Here is a 26,373-nt window from a genome sequence, read left to right on the forward strand (position 1 = left end):
AGCCAATAATGTATCGAAAGTGAAATCCTATAAAGTTGGATAAACCGACTAAGATGTATATACATATAAGTGTAAGAATGTAAGAATTATCGAACCTATTATCGGACAATTGAATTACTTAGACTCAATTTTTGGGCGGATTTTCTTTAGTTTCTATACATTTTATTTTTTAATTCGACCTAGACTTTAACCAAATTTTGTCTAGATTCTTTCTTAATATTTTTTTTTATTTTAGTTAAATATAGAAGAAGAAAATTTCTTTCGTCGAAATGCGTATAAATTCTTTTGCCCCTTTCCTCTCTGCGTACCTAGATTTTCTTTACCTTTTACTAATATAAATTCTTAAATTCTTAAATTCTTAAATGTACAATCTAATACCAGAATATTCATTTAACCGATAATATGTTTAATCATTGATTTAATTTCTAGTTTCACCAACTATAAATCTAACGACTAAAAACATTTATATCAAATTGCCATCTTCAAAATTATCATTGGTAGAGTTTCAACTTTTATTATAGATTTCTACATTAACCCATTATCTGTCAATTTTATCTTCATCCACGCGTCGTAATTTTTGGACACAATGAATTGTCCCAAACGCAAATTAGTCTGAAAGCATAAGCGCAAACCTGGGACCTACGGCCTACGAAAATGGACGAATAGTAAAAATATATTTTCAAAATAACAAACATACGATGTTACGTACTTTTTATCGAAGAAGAAAATCGCTACTCGAAGATCACAATCAGGGCTAGAGTGACATGAATTTCTTTTTACGATCCGTGGTATCTCCAATAGATTCGATACCGCCATTTTCGTCTATATTCCCAGCTTTCTAATCTCAGCAGCTTCTTCATTCTGACTAACTAAACTTGCCGACAATTCGATCTACCACAAAAGAAACAAAACATGTTCACAAACTACTTGACCTGCTCCTCCCAACGATATAAAGTCGAGCTCATTGTCCAATTTACCGGCACACGTAGGATCTTAGCATCGGAGAAAGAGAAGATCGCAAGATTTTGCAACGCACCGTCGAAAACGCGATCGAAGCTCGAAGAATCAGAAATGCGTCATGCGACGATCAACGTGCATATCCACGTAATCCGACGTATAGCTCGATGACATGTGTTTTCGATTAAGCTATTTTCATCGTGGACTGACTTTCTTACAGTTTCTTCGAAATTCTGGCGATACGTCGCCTAGCATAATATCTATACACGATTCAATTTCTATCCCCGCTGAAATAGAAATACTCATCTTCAAAGTTGCAAGCTTTAACGCGTGATTTCTGTAGTAAACCGTCGTGAAAGATGACTTTTTGATCGATTATGGAAAAATTGTTCTCACAGAGTTTTCTAGACTAATATGTCGCGTAAAACGACTGGAAGAATCTTGTTTTAAAGAGAAACGCGGTCCTGCCCTCGGCGTTTTCGAACGAAGATAACGTGAAAGATATTTATACAATATCGATGATTTCGCTGTGCAAACTGTCGTATATCGTAACGTTTCCGAGTTGTTTGTTAGCATGCGCCCGCAGAAAGTACACACAGCCAAGAAATGTCTTCCTCGAGGGAGAATCTGAGGCAGCGCGACCACGCGAAAAATACGACTTTCCAGTCTTAGCGCGTCTTACTTTTCAGAGATACTATGGCGCTACGAATACTTCGAGAACACGATCGAAACTCGAACAACCGCAAATACGTCATCTTAACGAGCTTTTCTGAAAGTAAATTACCGCGATGGAGGGCAGTGAAGGGGTAGGAACGGAGATAGTCGGAGAGTGCACCGTAATTATCCTTACTCGGCCAGGTTGCGGGCCATACTTTTAGCCTGCGGCGTTTCTTAACTTTATTAATTGCCGTGGCTTCGTTGCGGCAATTTGATGCAGCCAGATCATTACAAGTTAAGCAGCCCACGACGCCATTACTTGCTACACGTGTGCGCGTCGCGAGTTAACACGGTGCAATTACTTAAGCCAAGTTCACGTAAGGCGGTCGTCTATTTCCGCGGACCGGAGCGATCCTGCTTCTCCGTCTACGCTCTGGAGTACCGAGCGTCACCAAGTTCGATTCACGATTATCGGTCGCGTTCCGACATCTTCGAACACGAACGGGACGTTGTCGTCGCTATGTTTCGTGCTAACGCGCGTCTGCACCGATATCTCCTCGATATCTTCAGCGAAATTAAAGGCGTAAACGAATATTCTTCCGCCGCTGGCCGATTGCCCGTCGATTCGAAAATTCAACATTCGAACATTTAACATAAAAACGCTGCAAAAATGCTTTTTCGATTGGTGAATGTAAATTTACGAACGGATTGCTCGATGACCGTACGAACTATCGATCTTACCCTGTGTTCTTGCTCGTTCGATCTGACCGAAAGCTGTATGTATGCTCTGAGAACGCACATTTATGCGAGCATTTTATGTAATTCTTTTTCCATCGACTTTTGCCTTTTGTTGTTTCCATTGACGTATCGCTCTTCAACCATTTATGCCGGATGAAAGCAAAAAATTACCTATTGACGATCGATCGTTGGTGAATTTTCACATATTTTTTGTAGTCCTCTGTCTTCTTTTCGTACGAAGTTTTCTATTCCGATTTCATAAAAATCCTTCTCTTTTTCTTCTTCTTTTCATATCTTGCTTTTTAGCAACAAGTACAACCAGAATGACCAAAGTTTACACGCGAATGATGGGAATTTTGCTTCTGTTACTTGATCTCAATACGCACCGATCGTTTTCTTCGTCGTACAGTGGTATATGATTTTTAACTATTAACGTTTAAGGAAAATACGAACCGGTCACGCTGTTGAAGATCCCGGGAAAATTTGCAAAGTGACCGTTTCAGCGTCAAGATTCCTTGTTATTTGTTAAACGGTTGAAAATGGTTAAAAATTTTCTTAATCTCTAATTACGACTCTGATACGATGTGACACGCGAGAATTTTATTCAACGTTAATCAGGCTTTTCGCTCGTTCTCGCTTAAGTACCATCCCATTATTGCTATATCCAAAGAAAAGAAGGTTTTCAGGTTTCCCGACTCTTCTCGTATAATGCTCGGTTTATCTGTACGTTAACGCGAGAAAGTAAGAAACGTGTGAAGAGAACATTCGGTATTAAGAACTTTCACTGCGTTTTTGCCATTAATGGTAGAAATTTCACATTCCGAAAAGGAAGGAACGCGGCATGATCGCGTATATTCTCCTTTATCGATACAGCCATAGAAGGAGGGCCGTTAATGAGAAAAATCGTAAGCAAATAAAAAATAGCTTGACTTTTACAAATTCAAGAGCTAATCTCCGTCGCTCTCTTTGCGTTATAGATTACATTTTCGGAAACAAAATTTTTACGCCGTTAAGATCGATCTTTGTTTAACTAATTTCCGTCAAATGCATTTTATCGATCGTTTTATGTACATTAATTAAAGTAAAAAGAACATTATAACGTCAAATTGAAAGTCGATCGAAAGTCGATTATTTTCAGGATAATTGTTTCTCATTTACGATTAATATAATCTCGAATCTAACGGACAGTGAATCTTTAACAACAAAGGGCTTGTTACGGTCGGACGGTTTTTGTCGTTTCCAACGAAGGACAGGAGAGTTTTTAATGTTTCACAAAAGCCAGCCGAGCCGGAAATAATGGTCGGTCGACGAACCGTCGTTTCCCGGCTTGACCACGAGTAATTAATTAATACGAGAAAAGATTAACGGAGTATGTGCGCGATGCGAACAAAAATGTCCCATTTTCCACGTTTCGTTGTTACTGGATTTTCAAATAGAGTCGCGGATTACTCGAATAGCCAACTACTCGCTCGCTTTACAAAACATTCGTATATTTTTCTCTTTTAGAAAAACAAGTATTACAGCAGGTAATTTGTAAACAAGCGAATTCTAATTGTATTTTATTCGTCTAGTAAAGAAAATTTATATCGATTTAATTTGATTATTAATTTAAGAAAAGCTCTACTTAAGAAAAGTACTACTACCTTTTATTATCGTACGATACGATGAAAACGATGTTACTCTTTTACTTATTACACCAGCAATTAGTAGTTATTACAAAAATAAAGCCTAACCTAAATAAACGTTTTCAAAAAAAAAAAAAAGAAAAAAAAAATGTCACGAAAACAAGCTACAGTGATTCATTGATAAACAGGGACTGTATACGCGTTTTATCGCATGTGTCGCCATGTTCCATTAACAAATTGCATTCGGGAATCGTATGTTCCGAAAGATGCAAAAACACGTCGCAATGATTAATGTGTCAGGAGATTCTTATTTATGTTCCATTATATCTGCCATTAAAGCGTATTAATAAATTTTATTCAACGATCTCGCGTTGAACGAGCCGAAACGGACTACGGTAATTAATTCGTCGGAAATGAAAAGGACCTTATTTACGTTTTGTCGCATCAACGAATTATATTCGACAATGGTACTTCGTTTTGAGAAGCACGACGCAAAAACAAGATATAACGAGCTATCTCTGAAAAGAACGTCGTTTATTTTTCGTTATATTTATCAGTTATACATGTCGGTACATTTTATTCGATCGTATCTTTTCAAAGAACGTCGTCGAACGCGTCTCACCAGCTCGATGGAAAAAAGCGATCAAAGAGATTTCCTTTACTTTCGGCGCTAAATCTGCGAGCTATTAATTCGATGAACCATAAATCGCCAGCTTGTAGATATGGATGGATGGAACATTGCGCGTTTTTGTACAGAGCCCACCCATTTATCCGTGGATTTGGTTAGCTCCAACAGGTATATGTAAGTAAATGAACTAGTTTTTAGCGGATCGCTGTCAATTTTCTGCGATCGCTAAAACAGTTCACTTTCACCGTTTTATCGGTTCATTCGTCCGTCCAATCCAACTTTATGCCTAATACAAAAATTAGAATTCGAAAGGCGATCGTTGAGCGGAGGTAGCTGAATTTTTGCTCTCTCGTATCGTAGTTGATCGGTGACTCTATCGTCACCGATGTCAATTTCGATTTTTCTATTTGTCTGCTCTGATAAACGTTACGGTTGTAAGCTCGATGCGTCGTTACCGTGACACGGTATGTACGATATCGACATAACGTTCGATGATTGTATTCGGAATAGTTCTTACGATAGTTGAGATTCACTTTATATTTCTTAAAGTCATTTCAGTTATTTACGCCGAAGCAATTTTCTTGCAGTTTCTATGCCAATTTCAGATAATTCGATTAATAATGTTGGAAAATCTCTCCTCGTAAATAGTTTCCCGGTAATGTTCCTTTGATTTCACAAAAACGTAGCTATTTAACCTGGCGATTTTGTCTGACAAAGTCCCAGACGAGATTTAACTTCCGATCATCTGTGCCGATTTTAATCTGAAACAATTTCAACGAAAGAATATACGAATACGTAATTACTCTGTATCTCTTTACCGCGATACTTTTATCGGATCTTTAATCCTTCGTGTTACTACGTACGCTTCGTTTCAATTTCAATTTCTAAATAATTGAATTTCGATCTTTCGACCTTTAATTAACTTTCATCCACCTCGTGCAATCGGTGTAGCTCTTTGCGTTTTTCTATATTCGCTGAAAGAATTTGCAAATTCGCCGCTATCTGTCTTTCCCCAATTTAGTAACAAGAAAGAAACTGGATTAAGAGAGGAAATGAACGGGGATTAAATTTGATTTCGCGGAAAAGCAAGCGTCGCGCGAACGACTTACCGAATCACGTGCCATCCACTTTTCCTATTCCACCACCGCATGCCACGTAATTTTTGACCATTCTCTCGGATTAACACCAAGAGACGAATTAAATTAAAAGAAACAGAAAACGAACAAAGATTAAATTCGATTTCTCGAAAAACCAAGCGTCGCGCCAACGAATCACGCGCTACGTTCACTTCTACTATTCCACCGCCTTCTGTAGAATTTTTGGCCGTCTCCTCGAATTAACGCCAAGGAACGAACTGAATTAAGAGGAAAGAAAAAATGAACGGCGATTAACTACGATTTCTCGAGAAACAACTTTGCGCAAACGAGTTTTCTTTTATCACCTTCTCCACGATCCCTACTCCGCGTGTCCGCTATATCTACCATTCACCTACTGCTTCACCACGAATCACTCTCTATCCGCTTCTACTGTTTCACCGCATTCTGTATAATATTACACACGTTTGTTCCATTTTGAGGCAGTTAGGGGAATCGCGTGCTACGCCTTGCGAGTCTTCCGTTGGCGCCGAATTTCACCGTCTCTCGTCGGGACGTACTTGATTTCGCTCGTCCGGAAAACCTTAGCGAAGCATCAGGTGCTTGCAGGTGCAAGGTTAAATTGAATAGGCGCTCGTGAATATCAACGTCATCGTGTTACACGAGCAGAGGGAGTTTAAGCCTCCTTCTTCCGGCACATGCCGAAGTAAACACGGCGTCGCGACGCGCGAACAAGAACGCGAACGTTTCCTTTCTCTTTTTTTTTTTTTCGCGATTTCGTCGCGTTATATCACGACTTTACCTGCAGCGATCCTCCTTTTTACTACCTTGGTTCTTGCCTACGAAAAACACCGCGAAAGTTCAACGATCGACGTAAAGTAATCGGAAATTCATATTTTCACGACGTTAACTAAAAACGTAGAAGCTAGTGATTTTGCATTTTTTAAATTTAAAATGTTTTTAATCGGACGCTTTTAACGAGGTACTTTCGATACACGTCCGGGATAAATGTAAAAAGAAATCTAAGAAAGCTTACACGCGGATGTACCGTTAATAATAAATTAAATCAATTTTAAGAGTGGAAATTTAAATAGATTGGAGTAGACGATTATGATCTTTCTTCTCTCGCGAGCAAATAGGATTCCTACGAAATGTTAAGTGCATCGTACGTAATACGCATTTAATACGTGTACGTATATACAACCAACAATGTAACGTTTTATGCTAATTTTAAAAAGTGAAAAGGATCGTGAACGAATATGGGTTATTGTTTGCTAATTCGTCAATTAATATCAGGTATTACAGCCGATAAATCCGCACGATATCTTTATCCAAATCTTTACTAAATTCCGTCATCTGCACGATCCTTTCTCGGTAATCGATCAACTATTGATCGTATAGGTTACGAATTACTTCATGCAAGACATTTATTTCCAAACTATCGCCAATTCGAGCAACGAATTAACTCGTTTCCTTCTGTTAATAGATCGATACACTGATCTTCCGCATTTCCATTTTTTCCTCCAAAAGATTATAGCCTTCTTCGACGCTATTACGACTTTCTAACGTTAAAGAAATATCTGAAATCTCGACAAATCTCGTTTCAATCTGGGCGTTAAATATTTTCTTAGAAAATGAAAAGTATCCGTTTCGATAAAACATGAAAAAATCGTTAGCCTTCTCTTTCTCTCTTTCCTTTTCTTTCTTTCAATCTTACGTTAAAAATTTCCTCGGGGAAGAAAAAAGGTTCTTCGTCTACCAGAACCAGAGCGAAAAATAAAGCGATCGAAGTAATGGTCCCAAGATCTTGAACTTGGAAGGTTGCCTGAGAAGGATCGGAACGCGACAAAATGGAAAGTATTGGAAAAGAAACCTAGCGAGGCTAGACATCAAACGAATCTTCACCGAGCAACACCCTCGAAATCAGCGACAGTTCGCATCCGACAATCGTTAATTCGTCGTCAAAGTATGGCGGGGACAGGCGCCAGGGTATCCATTAAGAGCGGTGAAAGCGGCTGGTTGTATCGTTCCGCGTCGTGTTTCCCTTATCCACCTGTTCGCAGCATTGTTTCTGACGCATTACGCGGCACTTTATTCCTGTGGGAAATCGCGTTAGCGAGCGCTTCTCCTCTTCCGCGGAGACAATACGTGAGAAGATGTAGATCGATGCGTTCGCTGCACCGGGATCGATCCCGACAGCGTTCTCACGGGACAGTCTGTACATATGCGCGTTTCCGCTCGAGGAAGCGACTTCCGCCCAATTCCATTGGCCATCCGTCCTGTACCGGGTGTCCGATTATTCACGTTTTAACGTTCGAATCGCTGGTTCTTAACACCGTTTATCGTATAAGATATGGCACGGTCGAGGTTCCATTGGTTTGGACACAGAGGCGTAAAGACGTAACATAGGGTACACAGGGTGAAACACGTAAGTTGTTACAATCTGTACTCTCCGAAATCATTGTAGAAACGGACGTGAAATTTAAGCGATAAATTTAAGTAGGCAAGTGCCAATTTTTCGAAATGGAAGTTACAGCGAAGAACGATTTTTAACTTACTTTTTAACTTTTTTCTCACTCGCTTGTTAACGTCTATATTCCAAAGAAAGTACGAGCGACGAAAGAACGAGAAGAAAATAGATCGCAGCATTCCTCGGTACTTCAAAGTATACCATATAGCGATAAATCAAATTTCTAGATATCGTTGTAATCGAACGATCCGACGGTATTTCGCCCTCGTTTTTACCAACGAGTATTTGTCTGTCTTTTGCCCTGTAATAAATATAAACGAACGTGAAATGAATATAATATATACAGGTGCCTTTGAACGATATTTAATACTATTTGATACTAGGAATCGTGCTGACATTTTTTCCATTCAATAATTCATACAGCTTAAATTCAACTGCACCTAAAAAGTCTTGTCTGGATCGCGATAGTAAATCGAATCATCGGACAGTGAATCCTTTATCGTGAAAGAAAGTTCGTCGAAAGCGTAGCACAAGACAGCCTTTTCCATCTGGCATAGCGCCAAATCAGTATGTAATTTACCGTCTCCGTTTTGCTTACTTCCGTGGCGGTCACAATGCGTTCTCAGGCTGCACGGGAAACTGGGTCAAGAATAGGTTGAAGGGAAAATACCACGAATCCCGACAACTTTCGGTGTTTGCTCATCGAATTAATTTCAATTATCGATTGCATATTCAGGTAATTTTATTGGCACGGTAATTTTATTTTATTGTAAGTAGCAAGAGATCGAAACGAATCGAAGGTAATAATTATTTCGAATGGAAGTTGATAAACAGATCGATTTCTTGTTTAATTAACGTATAAATAAGTAAGTAATTGAAACGACAACGATGAATAAAAGACGGGTAATACTTTACAATTTGGTCGATATCTTCGAGCTTTTTCGAGCTTCGATACGTTGGAAAAGATTATTTGAAAAGGTAAAATATCATTTAATTTATCAATCAATCAATCAATCATTTAAATCAAACGATTTAATTTTACGTTGAAACAAAACCTAAGCTAAAACCAACTATTATTTCAACTATTATTACGATCGTAGATCTTAAATAAACGGTACTTACGATTGTTTGCGATATTTTTTAAAACGATATTTTGTCTTTTCAAGTAGCCCTTTTCAATGTATCGAAGTTTCAACCAAACCGATCAAATTATAAAGAATCAGCAAAAGTTTATTAGCGCAACATCCAGTACCGAATCGAAACACGTGTAAAGACGATCAATGAGATGAGATTTTTCTTTATGAATTACGAATATCATCCCATAAGTTCGTAGAACGTTAATAATCGATCGTATGATTTTCTTCAAGTTCGTAAATAACTTCTCTCGTCACTGTCTCTCGTAAATCTCGTTTTTTCTCCTCTTCCTACGTAACTGTTCGCGTCCGTAACGTAGTAATTACTGAATGTTAGTCGCGTGTTATTAGAATCAATATTTTTGTTCTGTCGGACAGTCGCAGTGCGATAGAAAGACACTCTGTAATCTCTTGTTACGCTTAAAATGACGCTGGGTTTATATAACGAAAAGAAATCGTTGACTGGTAAGATCAGAATGTTGTCACTTTACTCTAATACGTTTAAAGATCGCGTTAAAAAGATCGCAAATGGGAAACTGCAGAAATGCCCAATGGTTTAAACGATGTAAATTAGTAAATACACCGCGTGTAAATTCATACCGAGTTCTAATGATCGAAAGCCATCAATCACGTGACGTAACAAGTAGCGTACAATTAAATTCCCATTAAGTACATCGTTCGTGGCAATTATTAGCTTCTGTTTCTGCCAACAAGAAGAAAAATGATGTACGTATCATCGATCTTAATTTCTTTTCTCGCAGCCACGCGTAACGAGTTCGTTAATAAGGTGTTAAAGTTTGTTCCTTTGAGAAAAAGTGACATCGCGAATCTTGCACTCTCCGATCGTAATTTTCCACCAAGTTCCAAAAATAGTACGCAACGAATGGAAAACTTTTCGAATGCTCGATCGATACAAGCTGGAAATCGAGCGAATTTTTAACGAATTAGAGTGTCTGCCCCGCTTCCTACCACCTTTGTATTCCTGTTCGAGAAACTCTTATTTCCGATGGTTTGGGACGGCTCTTGTCAGATGCGTTCTTTAGTCACACGACGTTTCTTTTCTTCGGAGTGACTTTAATTAAAGAGATCAAGCCGTCCTTTCTTCGTTGCGTATTAAAATTCTCTTCCGTGCTCGTAATTCGCGATAGTTTAGCTTCAACAGCTTTTCAAGCACATCGTACGCTTACTTTCCTTTTTGTCGTACTCTTCGTATCTCCTTAACGTCACGCAACGTATCTGCTAACGAAATACGGACGGAAAGGAACAAAAGCACGCGGTAGTACGAAAATGTCCGTCACTTAGGCGAAAATAACTCTGCAAGTGCGAGCGCACCATCTATCACTTTACCATGCTCACTTAAAGCTTCATCGTGTACGCATCGCACGTGCTAATCAAGCAAGCTTAATTTAACCCGTAATCCATAACCGATTACGATCCGCGTAATAAGGCTGTCGTAATTAATATAGTCAAGTATCTCGAGAAATGTCTGTTTCGTGTTATTTTTCGTTCACGTTACACCCGATACCGACGTTCATTTGCTTTCGAATCGAAACTTTTATTAACACATTTAACGGCGAACGTATTTTTTAAGCTGATTTCCCATTCGCGATAATTGAATTCTACGTTAAAACGAACAACGTAACGCGTAACTGAATTTACGATATTGAGCTTTACAAAATAGAATATGTAACGTAGTTTCAACACTTTGGTTGGCGCATATTGCTGCAATTTCGTGAAAATGCGCGGAATTAAATATCGTGCAACATAAAGGTGACAGTTAATCTGCAATTGCGTGTACCTACGTAGAGCTGGTCGAAGTAAGAATAAGGCTAACGTTAAAACGGATTAAAGTATCTTTTAACTCGATTATCGTTTATCGTAGAATCGTGAGAATACGCGCGATCGAAATTTCTAATACGCGAAGCGATCGTCGGAATGAACCGAGAATTCTTAACGAACGTCTTTCCAGTTGTGTATTCGTTTATGGATCCTACTCTCTCTCTATTTCCAGACCACATACAGGTAATTGGAAGTTTTTAAAACGTTCCAAAAATCGTATAAAACCTGTCAAATTTCTCGTCGACGAAATTCCATTAAGAAACTTTTTATCCACAACACGGATAAATCTACTCATCGACGATCCTACTTGTTCCCAAAATCCAGGAACCGATCTTCCGACATCCATCGTAAGAATCATCGACGAAAACCGAATTCGCTTGGATGTAGCGAGAGAACCGAGGCGAAATCGGTCGTTAAATTGGCAAGGGAATAGGAGACGAAGAAAAGGTGGTATTACCGTCTCCTATTAATTCGACGATTAGCTGTCGCGAGGGCAGCAGTCAAACAGGAGAGAGTAGACTAATTCCTAAAGGTTATCTTCATCCATTCTTCGTCCCAACTCGACTTCTTCTTCCGTTCTCGTACACTCTGCTCCCTTGTTCTTCTGTCTCTTCGTTCTCTCCGGCCTTTCCACGATCAGGTTAATTAACTCGATTATCGTTTTCTTTCTTTCTTCTGTTACAGGTGCGCACCTTGTTCGTGAGCGGCTTGCCGATGGACGCGAAGCCGAGGGAGCTCTATCTGCTCTTCAGAGCATACGAGGTGAGTCTTGATTATTTTACGAGTTAACCTGACCGGTCACCGCATGACTGGGGCATGACCTAACGTTCAGGCTGATCTAACGTTTTTGAAACTAGTATTACTTTTCTACTAATGCTCCTCGGAGCGTACGACGCGAGTCTTGATCATTTTACGAGTTAACTTAACTCGCGACCCGTAATTGGGGCACGACCCAACGTTGAAGCTAATCTAACGTTTTTCAAAGTAATCCTACCTTTTTACTAATGCTCCTCGGGGCGTATGAGACGAGTCTTGATTATCTTACAAATTAACCTAATCGGTGAAAGTATACGAAAGTATACTAGTCTTTTACTAACGCTCTTCAGAGCATGCGGGGTGAATTTTTTGATTATTTTACAAGTTAAATTAACTTGCCGCTGTGCGATCGAGGTATCACCTCGTACTAAAATTGACCCAACACTTGTGAAACTGATATTGATTTTTCACCAAACGTGTCTATTTTCAGTATCGTTTTTCTTTCCCTTCTTTTTTCTCTTTCTTCTTCTTTTCTCTGTTATATACTATAGTCTTTCGTTCTAGCGAAGGTTCTGTTCAATTCAAACGTGGACTTTAAAATATAAGAGCAATTCAACGTTACTAATTCTTCGGTATACTACCTATACTATATCGTACGCGAACACGCGTTTATCGTTGTGCGATTCAAGTTAAAGAAACAATTTACGTTTAGCTGTAATTTGAGAAAATTTTGCTTTGAAAAAGAAAGAGCAGAGTATTCCTGTCGAGTTGTTTCTGTCAAGTTTATAAATCTTTTATATTGTTTATCGGAATTAACGCGAATAGGGTATTATGCACCGTATGACGAGAAAAAATATCGACGGAATCGCTTGAAATATGACGAGTAATCTACTTTGCTTAAATCCAAGTGTCGAAGAACGACACCTTTAAAGTTGCAAAATCACCCTGATCGACGATTGCGTTCCATCGTTCGTTGTTCAATTCGTTTCAACTTTCACTGATTGATAATAATCTCGAACGTGTATACGATAAAATCGTAAAATTTAGAAAATTACGAAATCATGAAATCCGGCGAATTAGAAAATCACAAGGTGATAAAATTTAGAAAATCAGCAAATTACGAGATCGTAAGATCTAGAAAATTACAAAATTACAAGAAAACGAATTACAAAGTTAGCGAATTTTGCGCTAACGATATAAAGAGAAAAAAATGTCTATTCCAGGTTTTTTCAAAGTTCGAGATATATAGCTGGAGAAGTAACGACGTTGGCCGCGGTTTTTACCCAGAAATCGGAGTAGATATCGCGCCGGAGAATCCGTACGAATCGTTAAAGAGACACGATAAGGGTTGAAGAACGGAGTACATTTCACGTAACTTTCCCTCTTCCAATCGTGAGTTTTCGGATAAACGGGTTATTCGGCATTCGATTACGTGATTTCATCATCTCCTTCGTCTCTAACACTCTCCAACTTACTTCTCTAGGGAGAGGCAGGTGATTCGACTTGCCTAAGCTTAAACTCGATCGAAATTTGTCGCAGGTGTCGGTTAATCAACTTTAGGTCGTCTTAAGTAAACGCCGACTAATAGATTCGTGTGCTTACATGTAACGAACGTAGAATATTTATTCCCTTTGTCGCTTCCTCTGCTTTTCTTTCCTCGTAGTCTGCTGTTTTTTTATACGCGTTCTTTCCAATTTGTCATTGAACTGATAAATAAATAACGATAGTTGTACATGTACCGCAAGAAACACGTAACATGTTTCTTCCTCGTTGATTTACTCATCTGTCGTAATTTATTAATGTTTAAATTATTGAACCTTCGTATAGATTACTTGACACTTTGAATTTTAAAAAGGAATACAGAATATTTCTCATTTCATTTCTTTCTTTACTTATTTATCAATTTTTAAATAATTATCTAATTATCGTGACTAATAGCTGTCGTTTTACTTTCTCGGTTATGTATCTACCTTTTGATTAATTTATCGTTGACCTGTTAAAGGAAGCAATAGCTCCGCTTGTTTAAAGTAAGAACGAGATGAGTTTCGAATAAGTTTCGGTAAATGATCGTAAGAAATATCATATTTGTAATTCGTTAGCATTTATACGTAATAGAGCTAATTTAAAACTAGGTACATATAAATGTAATCGACAGTTTGAAGCGTAAGCTCTGCACGAAATTTCTGTTACGTGTTAGTTCGATTGAAGAGTATTGGACGATACTTGGCTGAAATAGCATCATCGTTAATATAAACCAACTCATTTGGGAGAAAAAGAGAGAGAGAGAGAGAGATCATAAAACGAATTGTGCTATCGTGCATTAAATTTAAGAGACAATTTGCAAATGTAAACGATCTTTTAATTGAATTGTATCTTGCAGTTGCGTTAAAAATTATCACTGGGATTTCCTCTATATCGCTGTCAAAGCAATTTAGTTTTGTTCAGTATGAAAGATTAATTTGCTTCAAACCAGTAGTATTGGATAATATCGATTCAATGGCACTTGCAGAACTGTCGCTTAAATGAGAGCTACTTGTACAACAGCTGAACATATTTCGTATAACTTTATACGCGAAAGTTAATTGTTTCTATAGACGAGATGAAATTGACGGTTTAAAGATCCTTTTTTAATCAGACGTCAATTATTTCGTACGTTATTTAGGAGGTTATTACTTAATTTTAAAACATTCGTTTCTAATATAAATTATAGTTTCTTACATTCGACAAATTGTTGTTCCAAACATCTGTCGTATTCGCTTTTCATGTCGAATCAGACTCTACGAAAAGGGATTCATCGATTATCTCAATTATCCTATCGACGGGACAATCTGCGACAAATTCAAATTCCATTTGAATTTTAAATTATCTTGAAATTCCATATTCATTTCATTCTTTGTCTACGAGACCTTTCGATTCTTGTAATTATGCAAAATATTTAAAAAAAAAAAAGGATCACTCCTATCAAAATCTGAGGAAAAATCAGTTTTCATGAGCTAGAATTCAAGAATATATCTTATTACCAAAACTTAATACGAAGTGATATGAGATGCAGTAGGAGAAATACATTATCATTAAAACGAACAAAACGAATGTTTCTACTTGCCGAAGCTTCGCGTTATTGTCCGAAATCTCAAATAAATCGACTCTATGTTAGCAAATATTTCAAATTTGATATATTCGAAATGCGATAACGCGACGGCAAACTTTCATGCGTAGAACGGAAAATGCTGAACTCGGACGGAGATTCGTTTTATTTATTAATCGTTATAACAAGCACTTCACTTCAGATATTTCGTATATTTTTATACGTCATGCGCGTTCGATGCAATTTTACATCTCTAAATTAAATATGATAAATACATAAAAATTCGCAGCGCGATAATAACATTTTCAGTATCGCGCGAAGAGGAAATTACGTCTGGCGTAATATCTTTTCTGAAACGTTGAAAGTCAACACCGCGGATCGAAAGGACACGATGGATTTGCGAGGACAATCTGGGGGACAGAGAGAAAGAGAGAGAGAGAGAGAGAGCAATTCTATCGGCGATTCTCTCTTTTTTTTATCGTTAAAATTGTCACGGCCATTGGGATATTCTTGTCTGTGGCTGACACGCCGTTATCCTCCTCCACTGTCACAGAATTCCGCCTCTACGCTCTGACAGCCGACAGCAGCCATCCACATTTTCATTGTCCTATTTTGACCGTTATCGTTGGCTTTCTCTATATCGATCGAATTAATCCAGCCTAATTTAGCTGCAATTTATTAATATTTGATTAATAACCGAAACATCGAGGGATCGATAGTACGAGTACAAGTGAAATACGATGACAATGACGATGATATATTTGGTTTATCCCGACCGATGTTTGCGATATTTTCCAGGATTGCGGATAGAAATTAAATATCACGTATGACACGTGGTTTGTTCTGACCGATATTCGACTAATATTTGATGTTTTAATATGGTACCGTCGTAATGGTGTTGATTGCGAATAATTGATGTTTCGATAGAGACTAAAGATAACCGTATACTTGTATGAAAATGAAATGTTTGTTTCACGATAATACTTCGATTACGTCGATTAATCACGAGTTAATATATAATATTTTATAGGATATACGTTAAAGAGGGGTTCGTGATAACACGTAGTGTTATTTAATTTGTTGGAATATTCGATACTATAGAAAATTAGGGATGATATTGTACGTTAAATTTAGATATAACGACGATGATACGTTAATTACGTCTATTAGCGTCGAATTAATGTTTAATATTTCGTATCACAGGCATAAAAGAGGAATTTCAGATAAAGCGTACAGATAAAGTGTAATAATACTTAATTAGGAATATTCGATTCTCTAGGAAATTAGATATAATACTGTCGGTATATGGAACTTGAATACAATAACGACGTTTCAATTACGTTCAGTCGTATTAAATTAATAAGAAGGATCGATATCAAGCATTAAAAACCGTTTGCCGTACGCGTACATTACAAATCTTGGATTTGAAGTACAACGGACAGGAGGTAATTATCAATTAGAGCGGTTCGAAAAATGTGATAGAAGCGTTTTTGAAAGTATCGTGATTTATCTAAATTATACGTCAGATAAAAGTTATATTTTCTCTGGTATTTGCTTGGTTAAAGCGATACGATGATATAACTGCAGCAGTGACAAGGGAACGAAAAACGGACAATGAGAATGATAAAAGGGAGAAGTATAATATTTGATCGCAACGCTGATCGGATATTTGCCATTTGATTAAATTAACTAATTAAATCGCGAGCGTGTTAACTGAACGTGAATTAATTAATCTGCTCGTAGATTGGCAATAGCGAAAATTAAAAACGAACGATATTTATCTTGCATATTGCGTCCGATTTAAATAATAATGGCTACGAGCAATTAAAGTAATATCACGTTATATCAAATAACCTACTTCTAGACTCGTATAACGTACGATACAAGAAACACGAACGATGTACGACAGTCCGTAATATCGATATTCTTTCTTTTTTAAATTAATCGAGGAACCTTTCAGCTCTCTGGATCTACGTTTTACATAATTCATTTCGTTAACAATGGTACAAGATTTAACGAAATCTACATAATTTACCACATTACGCTCTCAGAGGACTCGCTCTGTTAATAAATAATAGACTTAGCGTTACAGTTAACTTCATTGAGAGTGAACAGTAGAACACTCCTATTGTATTATATATCAGAATACTACTCGAATCTAACAACTTGAAATTTTAATTTTCTTCCCATCTATATAAATTTGATTAACATTGATTAATTTTTACTAATTTTTACCTTCATTCATATTCATTATTAGAATGATATCCTATCGCATTTTCCTTAAATTCGTAGTATCACGTCATATACACTTTCTCTACTAACTTTTTCCAATTATTCTGACCTCAGAATTTGTTCTTAGCAAAAGTAATATAATACATAAAACCCTTCCACCTTTCTAAACTACGTCGTATTATAATATAGTAGTACATTTCGTTGTAATCAATTCACTATCGAATAACAAATAGGAAATTTACATGATAATAAATTAATAGATAAATATCCTTCGCCAACGCGATACTCTTCGCGCAACATTCTCTCACATAATCGCCACGCTTCGTCACATTTTGCACGATACATTTCACTGGCAAGTAACGTTCGAAACTGCAAACAAAGACTCTCCTGTACCAGTAAGTAGGTACGTTATATCCTTAATACTCCTTTACATAATTTCTACGCTTTGTAATAGTTTCTGCATAAATCTATTTCGCTATTTAGACAACAGATAGTACATTTTCATAATACGTAGCACGTAAAAGTTCTTGTACGTACAGTGGCAAGTGAAAGTTCAAAGAGTAAAACGGAAAAAAGGCGCTGTAATTTTGCCAAACTGAGTTTCTAGTTAACGAAAGACACGAATGATATAACGTGCTCGCACATGCTGAAACGCGGAGCGTTTAGCGCAGAAAAAATGTATCTGTGATACAAATTTTACTTATACTCGTACAGGCTGCCCGAAAAAGCTGCCAAAGATTTATTGCAAGATAAAGATTAATTGTCTTGCCAGTTGTAATAAACGTTCGAAATTTCCTCTTTCTGCTGGAACGCAGGCTTTCGTTCGTCGAATTCCTTCGAAGACTTCTCCTCTTGTAGAAGTATCAATAAACGCATTTGTGCCTGTACCGCGATTCTATATAAAAATTCTATTAACAACGACTTTCTCGGAAATATTCTTTAAACGCTTATAACTGTTCGATAAAGCACTTTGGGACATAAGTTTGTACGAACTCTTCTTAGCTACTTGACTAGGGCTTGCAATCCCGCGGGACTCGTTATTTTTAATCCCGCGAGACCCCACGGAGAAGATATATTTAATAAGGAAACAAATTTTATCTAATTTAGGATAATCATTCTTAACGATGAAAATCAAAATCAACCGAACGGAAACGAAATCTAGATGTGAATAAAATAAAAACTAAAAGTAAAAATAAAAACTAAAAACAGCTTCTTTTTTTAAAAACCGTATTACGATTAAAAGTTGACGACGATATGTTTTATCTAAAAATTACAAACGAAATACACGTAGATTTGCAAACGTAAAGCGGAGGAGATTTTGTTACACGCTTCCTGTCTCGTAAATATTTTTTCTGTAAGAAACGTGTAGCAAAATCTCTTCTCTCTTACGTAAACATTTTGTCACTTCGATGAAATTCGTTATCTTTAAGTACCGAAACCTTTCAGCCTCTCGTAAATTAGCAAATTTTCATATCGATAATTTTTAACAACAACGATCATTATTATCGATGATAATTTTACATCGAATATTCGAATCATGAAGCAAAATATTACCTCGGACTATTGCACCTTTCGAGATAAACAGGTCGTCGTACAGTTTTAGTTACACGCACAGGCCAGCTACACCGTACGGGATCCCGCAGCTCCGATTTAACATAATGCGGGGCCAAAAAATGGTGCCGAGTACCACGGGACTGTGGGATCCCCCTTTATGGGATTCCAACCCCTACGTTTGGCCTCATTAACACGTACTACCTATAAGTTTTGTCCCGACCTTTCCTGTTCCACCCTGTATACGCAAGTATCAATTTAAAACTTTCTTTCGTCCGTCGTTGTAATCCGTAAGCTTGGTCCCGTTTCGCACGATCCATTTCACTGCCGACTAACGTTCGAAACTTTCAATAAAAACCCGTGGTTCGCAAAGCCGCGGAAAAAGAAGGAGAAAAGAAGCAAAAGTACGGGAAACAACTTTCGCAAGCACTCGAGCAGCACGAGGCAAACTACAATTCGACTCGGCGTCGATTTTTCCCAGGCATCGATCGCGGCGAAGAAAACACTCCGCCGCGAATTCCCTTTTTCCCCAGAAAAATTTTCCACCGTCGACGAAAATCGTCGCGTCCAACTTCTTCCGTCGAGATTCGCTCGAAGGAAACAAACGACACGAAAGTAACTCGCGATTGAAGCTCGCCGGGAACTCGTAGTCGGATTCATCGATGAAATAACGGCCACTTCAGCCGATTTCTCGAAAAATCTATCGCCCGCGATTCGTTATCGTCGTCCGCGACAGACTTTCTTTCTTTTCCTCGGTTCATCGTTCGACCAACGAGTTCTACGATGGTACAGCAGCGAGGAGACAACATTTCGCGGCCAAAATTAGAAACATCTTTCGTATTCGTACCCCTCGTATTTCGTATTCGATGCTTCGGAGATTATTTTTATTTCTCATACTTCTTCGCGATAGTGTCATTGAATCGATCGTATTTCAAACACATTGAAACGGTTACCGTAGTTAGCGAGATTTTTATTTATTATAGTTTTATTTATACAAGGATGAAAAGATCGTGGCAAGATTTAGATACGAGAAGGAGGAATTAGGCAGCAAATACTGGGAAGCGGGACGAAGCGAAAGGTGCGGATCTTGCGAAACAGAATGCGAAAGACTGGAACGTGTAGCGAGCAGATGCAACAAAGTAGGAAAAGCTGACGAACATCTAAAGAGAATGCTCGATGAATCTGGAGAAGGATGGATATCCGTGGATGAGAGAATTATTGAAGAAACGCGATCGTAAAAGATAATCACGAGTAACGAATCGTGGTAAAAAGTAAATACGAGGCAAGCAGGATAAATGTAATACATACGTAGATGTCGTTAAAACGAAATACAAAGTAAACGCAAGTAAGATGTAGGTACGCAAAACGCGTTGACCCGTTGCAATGACGAGAGGTCAGCGATAAATAAAGCTACCAGTTTTGGTTTTTTGGACAACGAATGATCAATTAAACATCAAGTGGCAAAAGAGTTCGAACCAATGCTCGTTACTCGAATATCTTTCTGTGATATTAAATTTCGCCATTATCTAATTAATCGCTCGACGCTGATAAAGTATCCGGCGCATCTACTTGTTAAAATCCGCACAGAGTTAAAAGTTGCAGAAAGTTGCACTTGGAGCTTACACGCTCTCGTTAACAACTGTGTAAGCTACCGTGTAAAAGAAATCCAACGTTTATATCAATTATAACCAGTTCTTTTTTTATAAACCATCGTAAAGTTTAAATTGTCACAAACTTCGCACATGGATAGAAGAATGCTTCCGTATAAATATAACTGAAATATACCGACTTACCTGTATAACGATGTAATAAAAAACCCGTAATCCAATGATAAAATAATAACAGTAACGGCAAGGTAATAATTAAGTAAAGCTTAAAATCTCATGGCTTTGTCCTCGTGACGCTACGTTCGATCGCAATATCGTACAAGAGAAAAAAATATACGTCAACTTCGAAACTTCGGAGGATTATCGGTTCTTTTTTCTAATGCTAAAATTAAAAAATTGGATTTTACCGCTTGCCAGACTGCCACCGTCCACCGCTTAGGTATTGGGATTCGAGTTCGAGATTCTCTGCTGCTCTATCGATCGGTGGTTTCTCCTTGACTGATAGGCCAGATCGATCGCGAACGAAAGTTCGTGTAAGTGGTATTACCGAAAAGAAATTTTACGATATCGAGGTCGCCACGATGCACAAGTTACGGGCATCCTTCGGCTGCAATATGTTTCGCCGTTTCCTTCTCCCCTCCCTCTCTCCTCCTCCTCCCCCCATCTTCCGATGCTTTTATACAAATTAAAGGCTGTTACGAAACGATGGATCGCCGTTTTTCCGAGATGGCGTGATCGTTTGAATACGTTCCTCGATATAGAATGTTAATATTCTATAACATTTGCGAGCCGCTCGAGAATCACGTCGATCGAGTATGTCAATCGAAATGCAGAGGAAAATTAGATTCACGACCATTATTTTCTTATGTTCGAGCGACAAAGGCTGGGCCAATTCTGACTTGTACGGATATTTCATGTTTATACTTTCGAAGCTGTTACGCGTTTATTTACGTTTATCATTCGTTATCTTATCGAGCCATATAGAATTTTCTTTCGTAAAATTTATCATCGTACACACAGAGGTAAACAAATTTTTCGTTCGATCGTTCACCCTGTTAGAATAAAAAGACATTCGGTGTTCGTGACAAATATGACGACCTATGATATGATGCGTCGTGATAAATAAATTCGAATTAAGTCCTTTGTTTATTTATGAGATTATCGTGATAAATAAATTAATGAAAATAAGTGCTTCTTTCGTTGAGACGTTGCACGTCGATTGTATACATTGTTTATTCCAGTTAAAAATGTTATGGAAAGCGAAGAAGTTGATCAGTTTGATTTTTTCTTTTTTTTTTTTTAAAGATTCCTATATGAATTTTGGCAATTTTATCAGTCTTTATTTAATAACTTATCCAGACATTTAACAAACCGTTCACCGCAAAGAACGTTACGCACGATGTAACTATGCATAGCAGTTTTCGCGATAAATAGAAGCATGAAAAAGTCACGGTACAAATAATACTAACCGTTTTGAATTTTCGACATAAGTATAACAAATGGTTTATTGAAAATTCCAATAGATTACAATAAATCCGCCTACAACCGCTCGACAAGATACTATTACCACAGGGGTGCAAAATTTACCGTGCAAATATTATCACGAGGCTGCAGTGTGTGCCGGTTAAAGGTTAAAGGTGACTCGCTTTCAAGGAATCGTGTCACCGGTACGCGACATCCAAGGAGGATATCCGTTGGAAAATTTAATATCGCCAATTAAACCTGGATCGATAGAATATATTAAAATTCGTCGTTTATTTATGGTTGAATCGATTCCAATATCAATGTACGAGCATTCAAAAGATTTAAATAGCTGATCTGTGTTTTTATTAAAATTATCAGCGTTTCTGAATTTCAATTAAGATTCATTATTTTCCTTTGTCTCTAAGCGTACTTGTTTCGTTTGAAAAAGATTACAAAATTAATTAATCTTTAACAATAGAAACATCGATCGATATTTTGATGGATTCAAGCTCCTTTCTTCTCTAAAAGCTTGCTTCTGACAAACTTAATGTTAACTTTCGTTAGGATTAAAATACGTTTGTATATTCTTACGTTACGTTAGTTGCATCAAACCATTACAATTTTATAGTTATTTATATACAGGGAGTTGGTAATTCATGGTGCAATTGAAGCCGGAGGTGTTCAACGGCTCAGAATAAGACGAATCATCGTTTTTTTTTTGAGAAAATCAAATTTGAAAATTTGTAAGGTATGCGAAATTGGTAAGATACGCGAATTTGTGCAATTGTCGATTGAACGGGAATGGGCAATCGACAAGAATTTATTCCACGTTACGCGACTATTCGTTGCCTGAAAATAAGCTTGGAAACGAAAAATAGAAATTTGTCGTTTAAGGGTTCCTTTTGGAGAAAACAGAACTCGAATACGCGTACCAGGTAAATTTTCAAATTCAATTTTCTCGAAAATGAGATTCCAGGCGAAGAGACTTGATTCTACGTTTCCGACTTATTTTCACATGCAGAATAATCCGTTATCGATTATCTTCTGCTCAGCTGGGAATCAAGGAAATTCGCGCGTGCTTTTTCAAAGTTTCAAACCCGATTTTCCCAAAAACGAGGTTTTCCTCGTCTCGTTTCGTAATAAAACGACGAAACGATAATAAGCGAAATAAGCGAAATAAGCGAAGTAAGCGAAATAAGCGAAATAAACACCGGTAACCGGTAGAAACCTTCCTGACCCCGTTTCTTCCATGAATCGCATTTCACCTTTCATATAGTATGTGAATCATACATTGTATATTATATATTTATCACATAGTGTATTAGGTATCTGAAAACGTTCGAGCCAGCGTTAAAGTCGCAGTAGCAATCCGAATGTTCTACACTGGAGAATATTCTTTTTGATTTTGCTGCTGATCTTGCCGATGGTAAAAGCTTTAAATATATGTACACGTGTATTGCAGTTGAGTAACACAGTGAATAGTCTGACTAGTTCAATCTACTATCTATTATTACTCACCTCGTACACTTATATATTGCAAGTTTATAACGCTTATAAATCAGTCTATCAATGACAGCGCATCAAACTAAATAAACTACGCTAAACTGGTTAAAGTATAAATAAACGTAGATTAGCAGTCGTTGATGATATATTAAACAGCCGTAAACACCGTGACAGGAAACCGTGCCGGTTTTAGGCTTTAAACGCTATAATTCCGTTCTACGATAAATTAAGATATCTCTTTTAGTAGCCATTTTATTCCGGATAGCGAAACGATGCCAAAGCCAAGCGCGCGTCATCGACCGTAATTTCGTTCGTTCGAACGCATTGCACGCGCAATTGAGCGAACAATACCGATGTACAATAACAACATTCTTATTCCTTCTGTACGATTCTAATTAATCATAAAAGTGATAATGCAACGTGAAATTTATGGATACAACGGGAGAGGTCTCGAGGGTGTTCATTTTATTTCTGCGATAAAACGGCGAAACCAAATAAACACCGGTAACCATTATTTCGTTTATCGAGGTACGAGGTTCGTAAATGCGGATGAGTTTTGTGACAACAAAGATTTATGGAGCCGGTACAACATCCAGTTTATGACTATAATTTTTAATTGGATTTATAAGAGCCTCGATTAAAAATCGAAATACGAATCGAAACACGAATTGCGCTATAGAATTCTGCGTTAAACGAACGCTATTAATTACAATTTCATTAATTTGGATACGAACGGGAATCGGCGAGATTTAAACGGAATTTATAGAAAAAGATTACGCTCAATTTCATGGCAGATACATAAATAACGTTTATTTTTCGACAATTTTAGACTGATTTATGAAAACCATTCGTATCGGGAAATTTATCGTCGCAAAGGACTAGAAAATTCATCGAATAAATCAATTAAAAACGTTATCGATCGTAGCTAACACTTTCATCTCTATCCAATTTTAATTCGCGTAGAATGACCGAGATTTTAAACATTCTTCCTGGTACGAAACGCCCACTAAAATCTCATTGTATATTTATTACAACGTAACATATTTAAACTATATATAAACACATTTAAAATTCTTTCGCACATTTGCAATTCTAAACACATTGTCATTTCTCGCATTCGAAATCATCCATGAGTATTGTTCATCTTACGAATTAAACATCCTACGTCTTAAGAGTTGTTTCCTTCTACCGAATAACACGCTGCCAACTACAAATTTTTCGAATCTTAATATACGTAACGATACGAACGTAGCAAACGTATGGAAAAATTCAACGCTATCTACTTATAATTTCGTGCGTAAAGATCGTTCGGTCGATGAACGATTCAGTCAACGACTACATGAACTATAAAATTATCCTGTGTTACCAAAGAAATACTGCCAATTTTATCAATCCCAATACGTTTTAATACAAAATATTCCGCAAAATATTCGTTTCTCCGTCTAGTTTTAGTCTGGCGTACGAAGAAATCCTCTTCTATCGCAATTAATCATATATTCCGCGTATGGTGCAAACGAGGATACGAAATTACTAATTCTTTACGAAGAAGAATATCCTTAAAAAATTCCTTATCCTTAAAAATATGTGAAAACGCACAAACACGCTTCGTTTTTCCTCTCAGCTTCGGTTTCACGTAGAAACGAAACACACGTCCGGGAATCTACGACCACGCCATCAACGATCTACAACGGTGGAAGTACATGGCTGGGAGGATTCTGTCGAGACTCAAGAAGAAATAAGGAAAGACCAGCAGTGTCTCGTGGAACGAGTATATTTTTTGACGGATACCCCGTTACGAGGTCGAGGATACCATTGCCAGAATGTTTTATTACGCGACGGGCATTGTGCCCAGCCAGTGAAATCGACTTTTCGCGTTTCTGGCTCGGTCTGGAGTCTCCCAACAATTTCTTAATGTTCGTACGATAGTCGATACAAACATACAGAGGTTCGTGTTAGCGACGGGCTCAAATACGTCGCAAGTATGTTCCGAACATTTGCTCGCTGGATTTGAACTCTCGAAAACGCTATTTCGAAAAGACGGAACAATGCTTTTAGATAGATTCAAGCTTAATCCTGCTGTTCTCCTCGCTTCTTCTTCGCGTTTGTATCTCTTCGGATATTTTCTTTCCTCTTTTCAACTGTCTCGTTCGTACGAATCGTGAAACAGACAGAAGACACGAAAATTACGAGAGTCGTCCAAAAAGTAATGTTCTACGTGTAGCAGAGACCTATAACGATACAGCGTGCTCTCGGAAGCTTATAGTCACCTAGGTTCGTTCGTGTGTCGACTTAAATTATACGCAATTTAAATAAGTAATATCGTCGAAGTTTCCATTCAAACGTTTAAAATAGCCACGCGAATCGAAGATCTCACCGGTGACGACTTGCCGTCCGTCGCGCTTTTACGTTTTCGCGCTTTTCGAATGCTGAAAACGTTCGTCCGAAAAGAAATCCACCGTCGAATTTACGGCAGTTTGCATCTACGATAATAACGTTATGGTCGATAATATTACGATAATATCGTTCGTAGGACGATGAGTGCGGGAATTCAATACGGGCAGAGACATTGTATGCGATCGTAAGCGTTCTGATCGCCCGTGTCTCGTTACAAAGGACCTCAAGAAACGTGTCTTCGTTGAAAGCGATCGACGCATCGATACAGGTTACCAATTTTTCTTTTTTCTTTCTTTTTTTCCTTTTCTTTTGCAAGATCGAAAGAGTTCTTGGATGAATAACGCCTCGCAAGAAACGGCGACTCGAAGGACATAGCGAGACGATGGTTATGCGAACTCACGGCGGAAATGTATGTCCATAAGTGTTCAAATAGGGGCGGTGCCCGTAGAGATAAATACCCAAGTATATGTACTACAGTTACGAACAAAGAAATCTTTTCAAAATGCGCTTGTTACGTGAAGCCGGTTATCGGAGGAAGCGCAGAATATTTGGAATACTATCGGTAACTTGGAAAACCGATGTACATCTAGAAAAACTGCTAACGTTATCTAATTCGTAACACCGCGAATAGCAAAGGCGA

At 37.7% G+C, this 26,373-nt stretch overlaps 1 protein-coding gene across 2 annotated transcripts in view; it reads left to right on the forward strand.

The window, feature by feature from the left end:
• Window positions 1–26,373, forward strand: part of LOC122568912 (protein couch potato-like) — a 198,144-nt gene that overhangs the window by 71,440 nt on the left and 100,331 nt on the right. For both annotated transcript variants that reach the window (XM_043729201.1, XM_043729202.1), the window contains exon 2: window positions 11,826–11,903. In XM_043729201.1, coding sequence (XP_043585136.1) covers window positions 11,826–11,903 — 78 coding nt within the window. The remainder of the gene's footprint in view (window positions 1–11,825; window positions 11,904–26,373) is intronic.

The sequence above is a fragment of the Bombus pyrosoma genome, linkage group LG7 (genome assembly GCF_014825855.1).
Source record: "Bombus pyrosoma isolate SC7728 linkage group LG7, ASM1482585v1, whole genome shotgun sequence".
In the NCBI taxonomy this organism is placed as follows: Eukaryota; Metazoa; Arthropoda; class Insecta; order Hymenoptera; family Apidae; genus Bombus; species Bombus pyrosoma.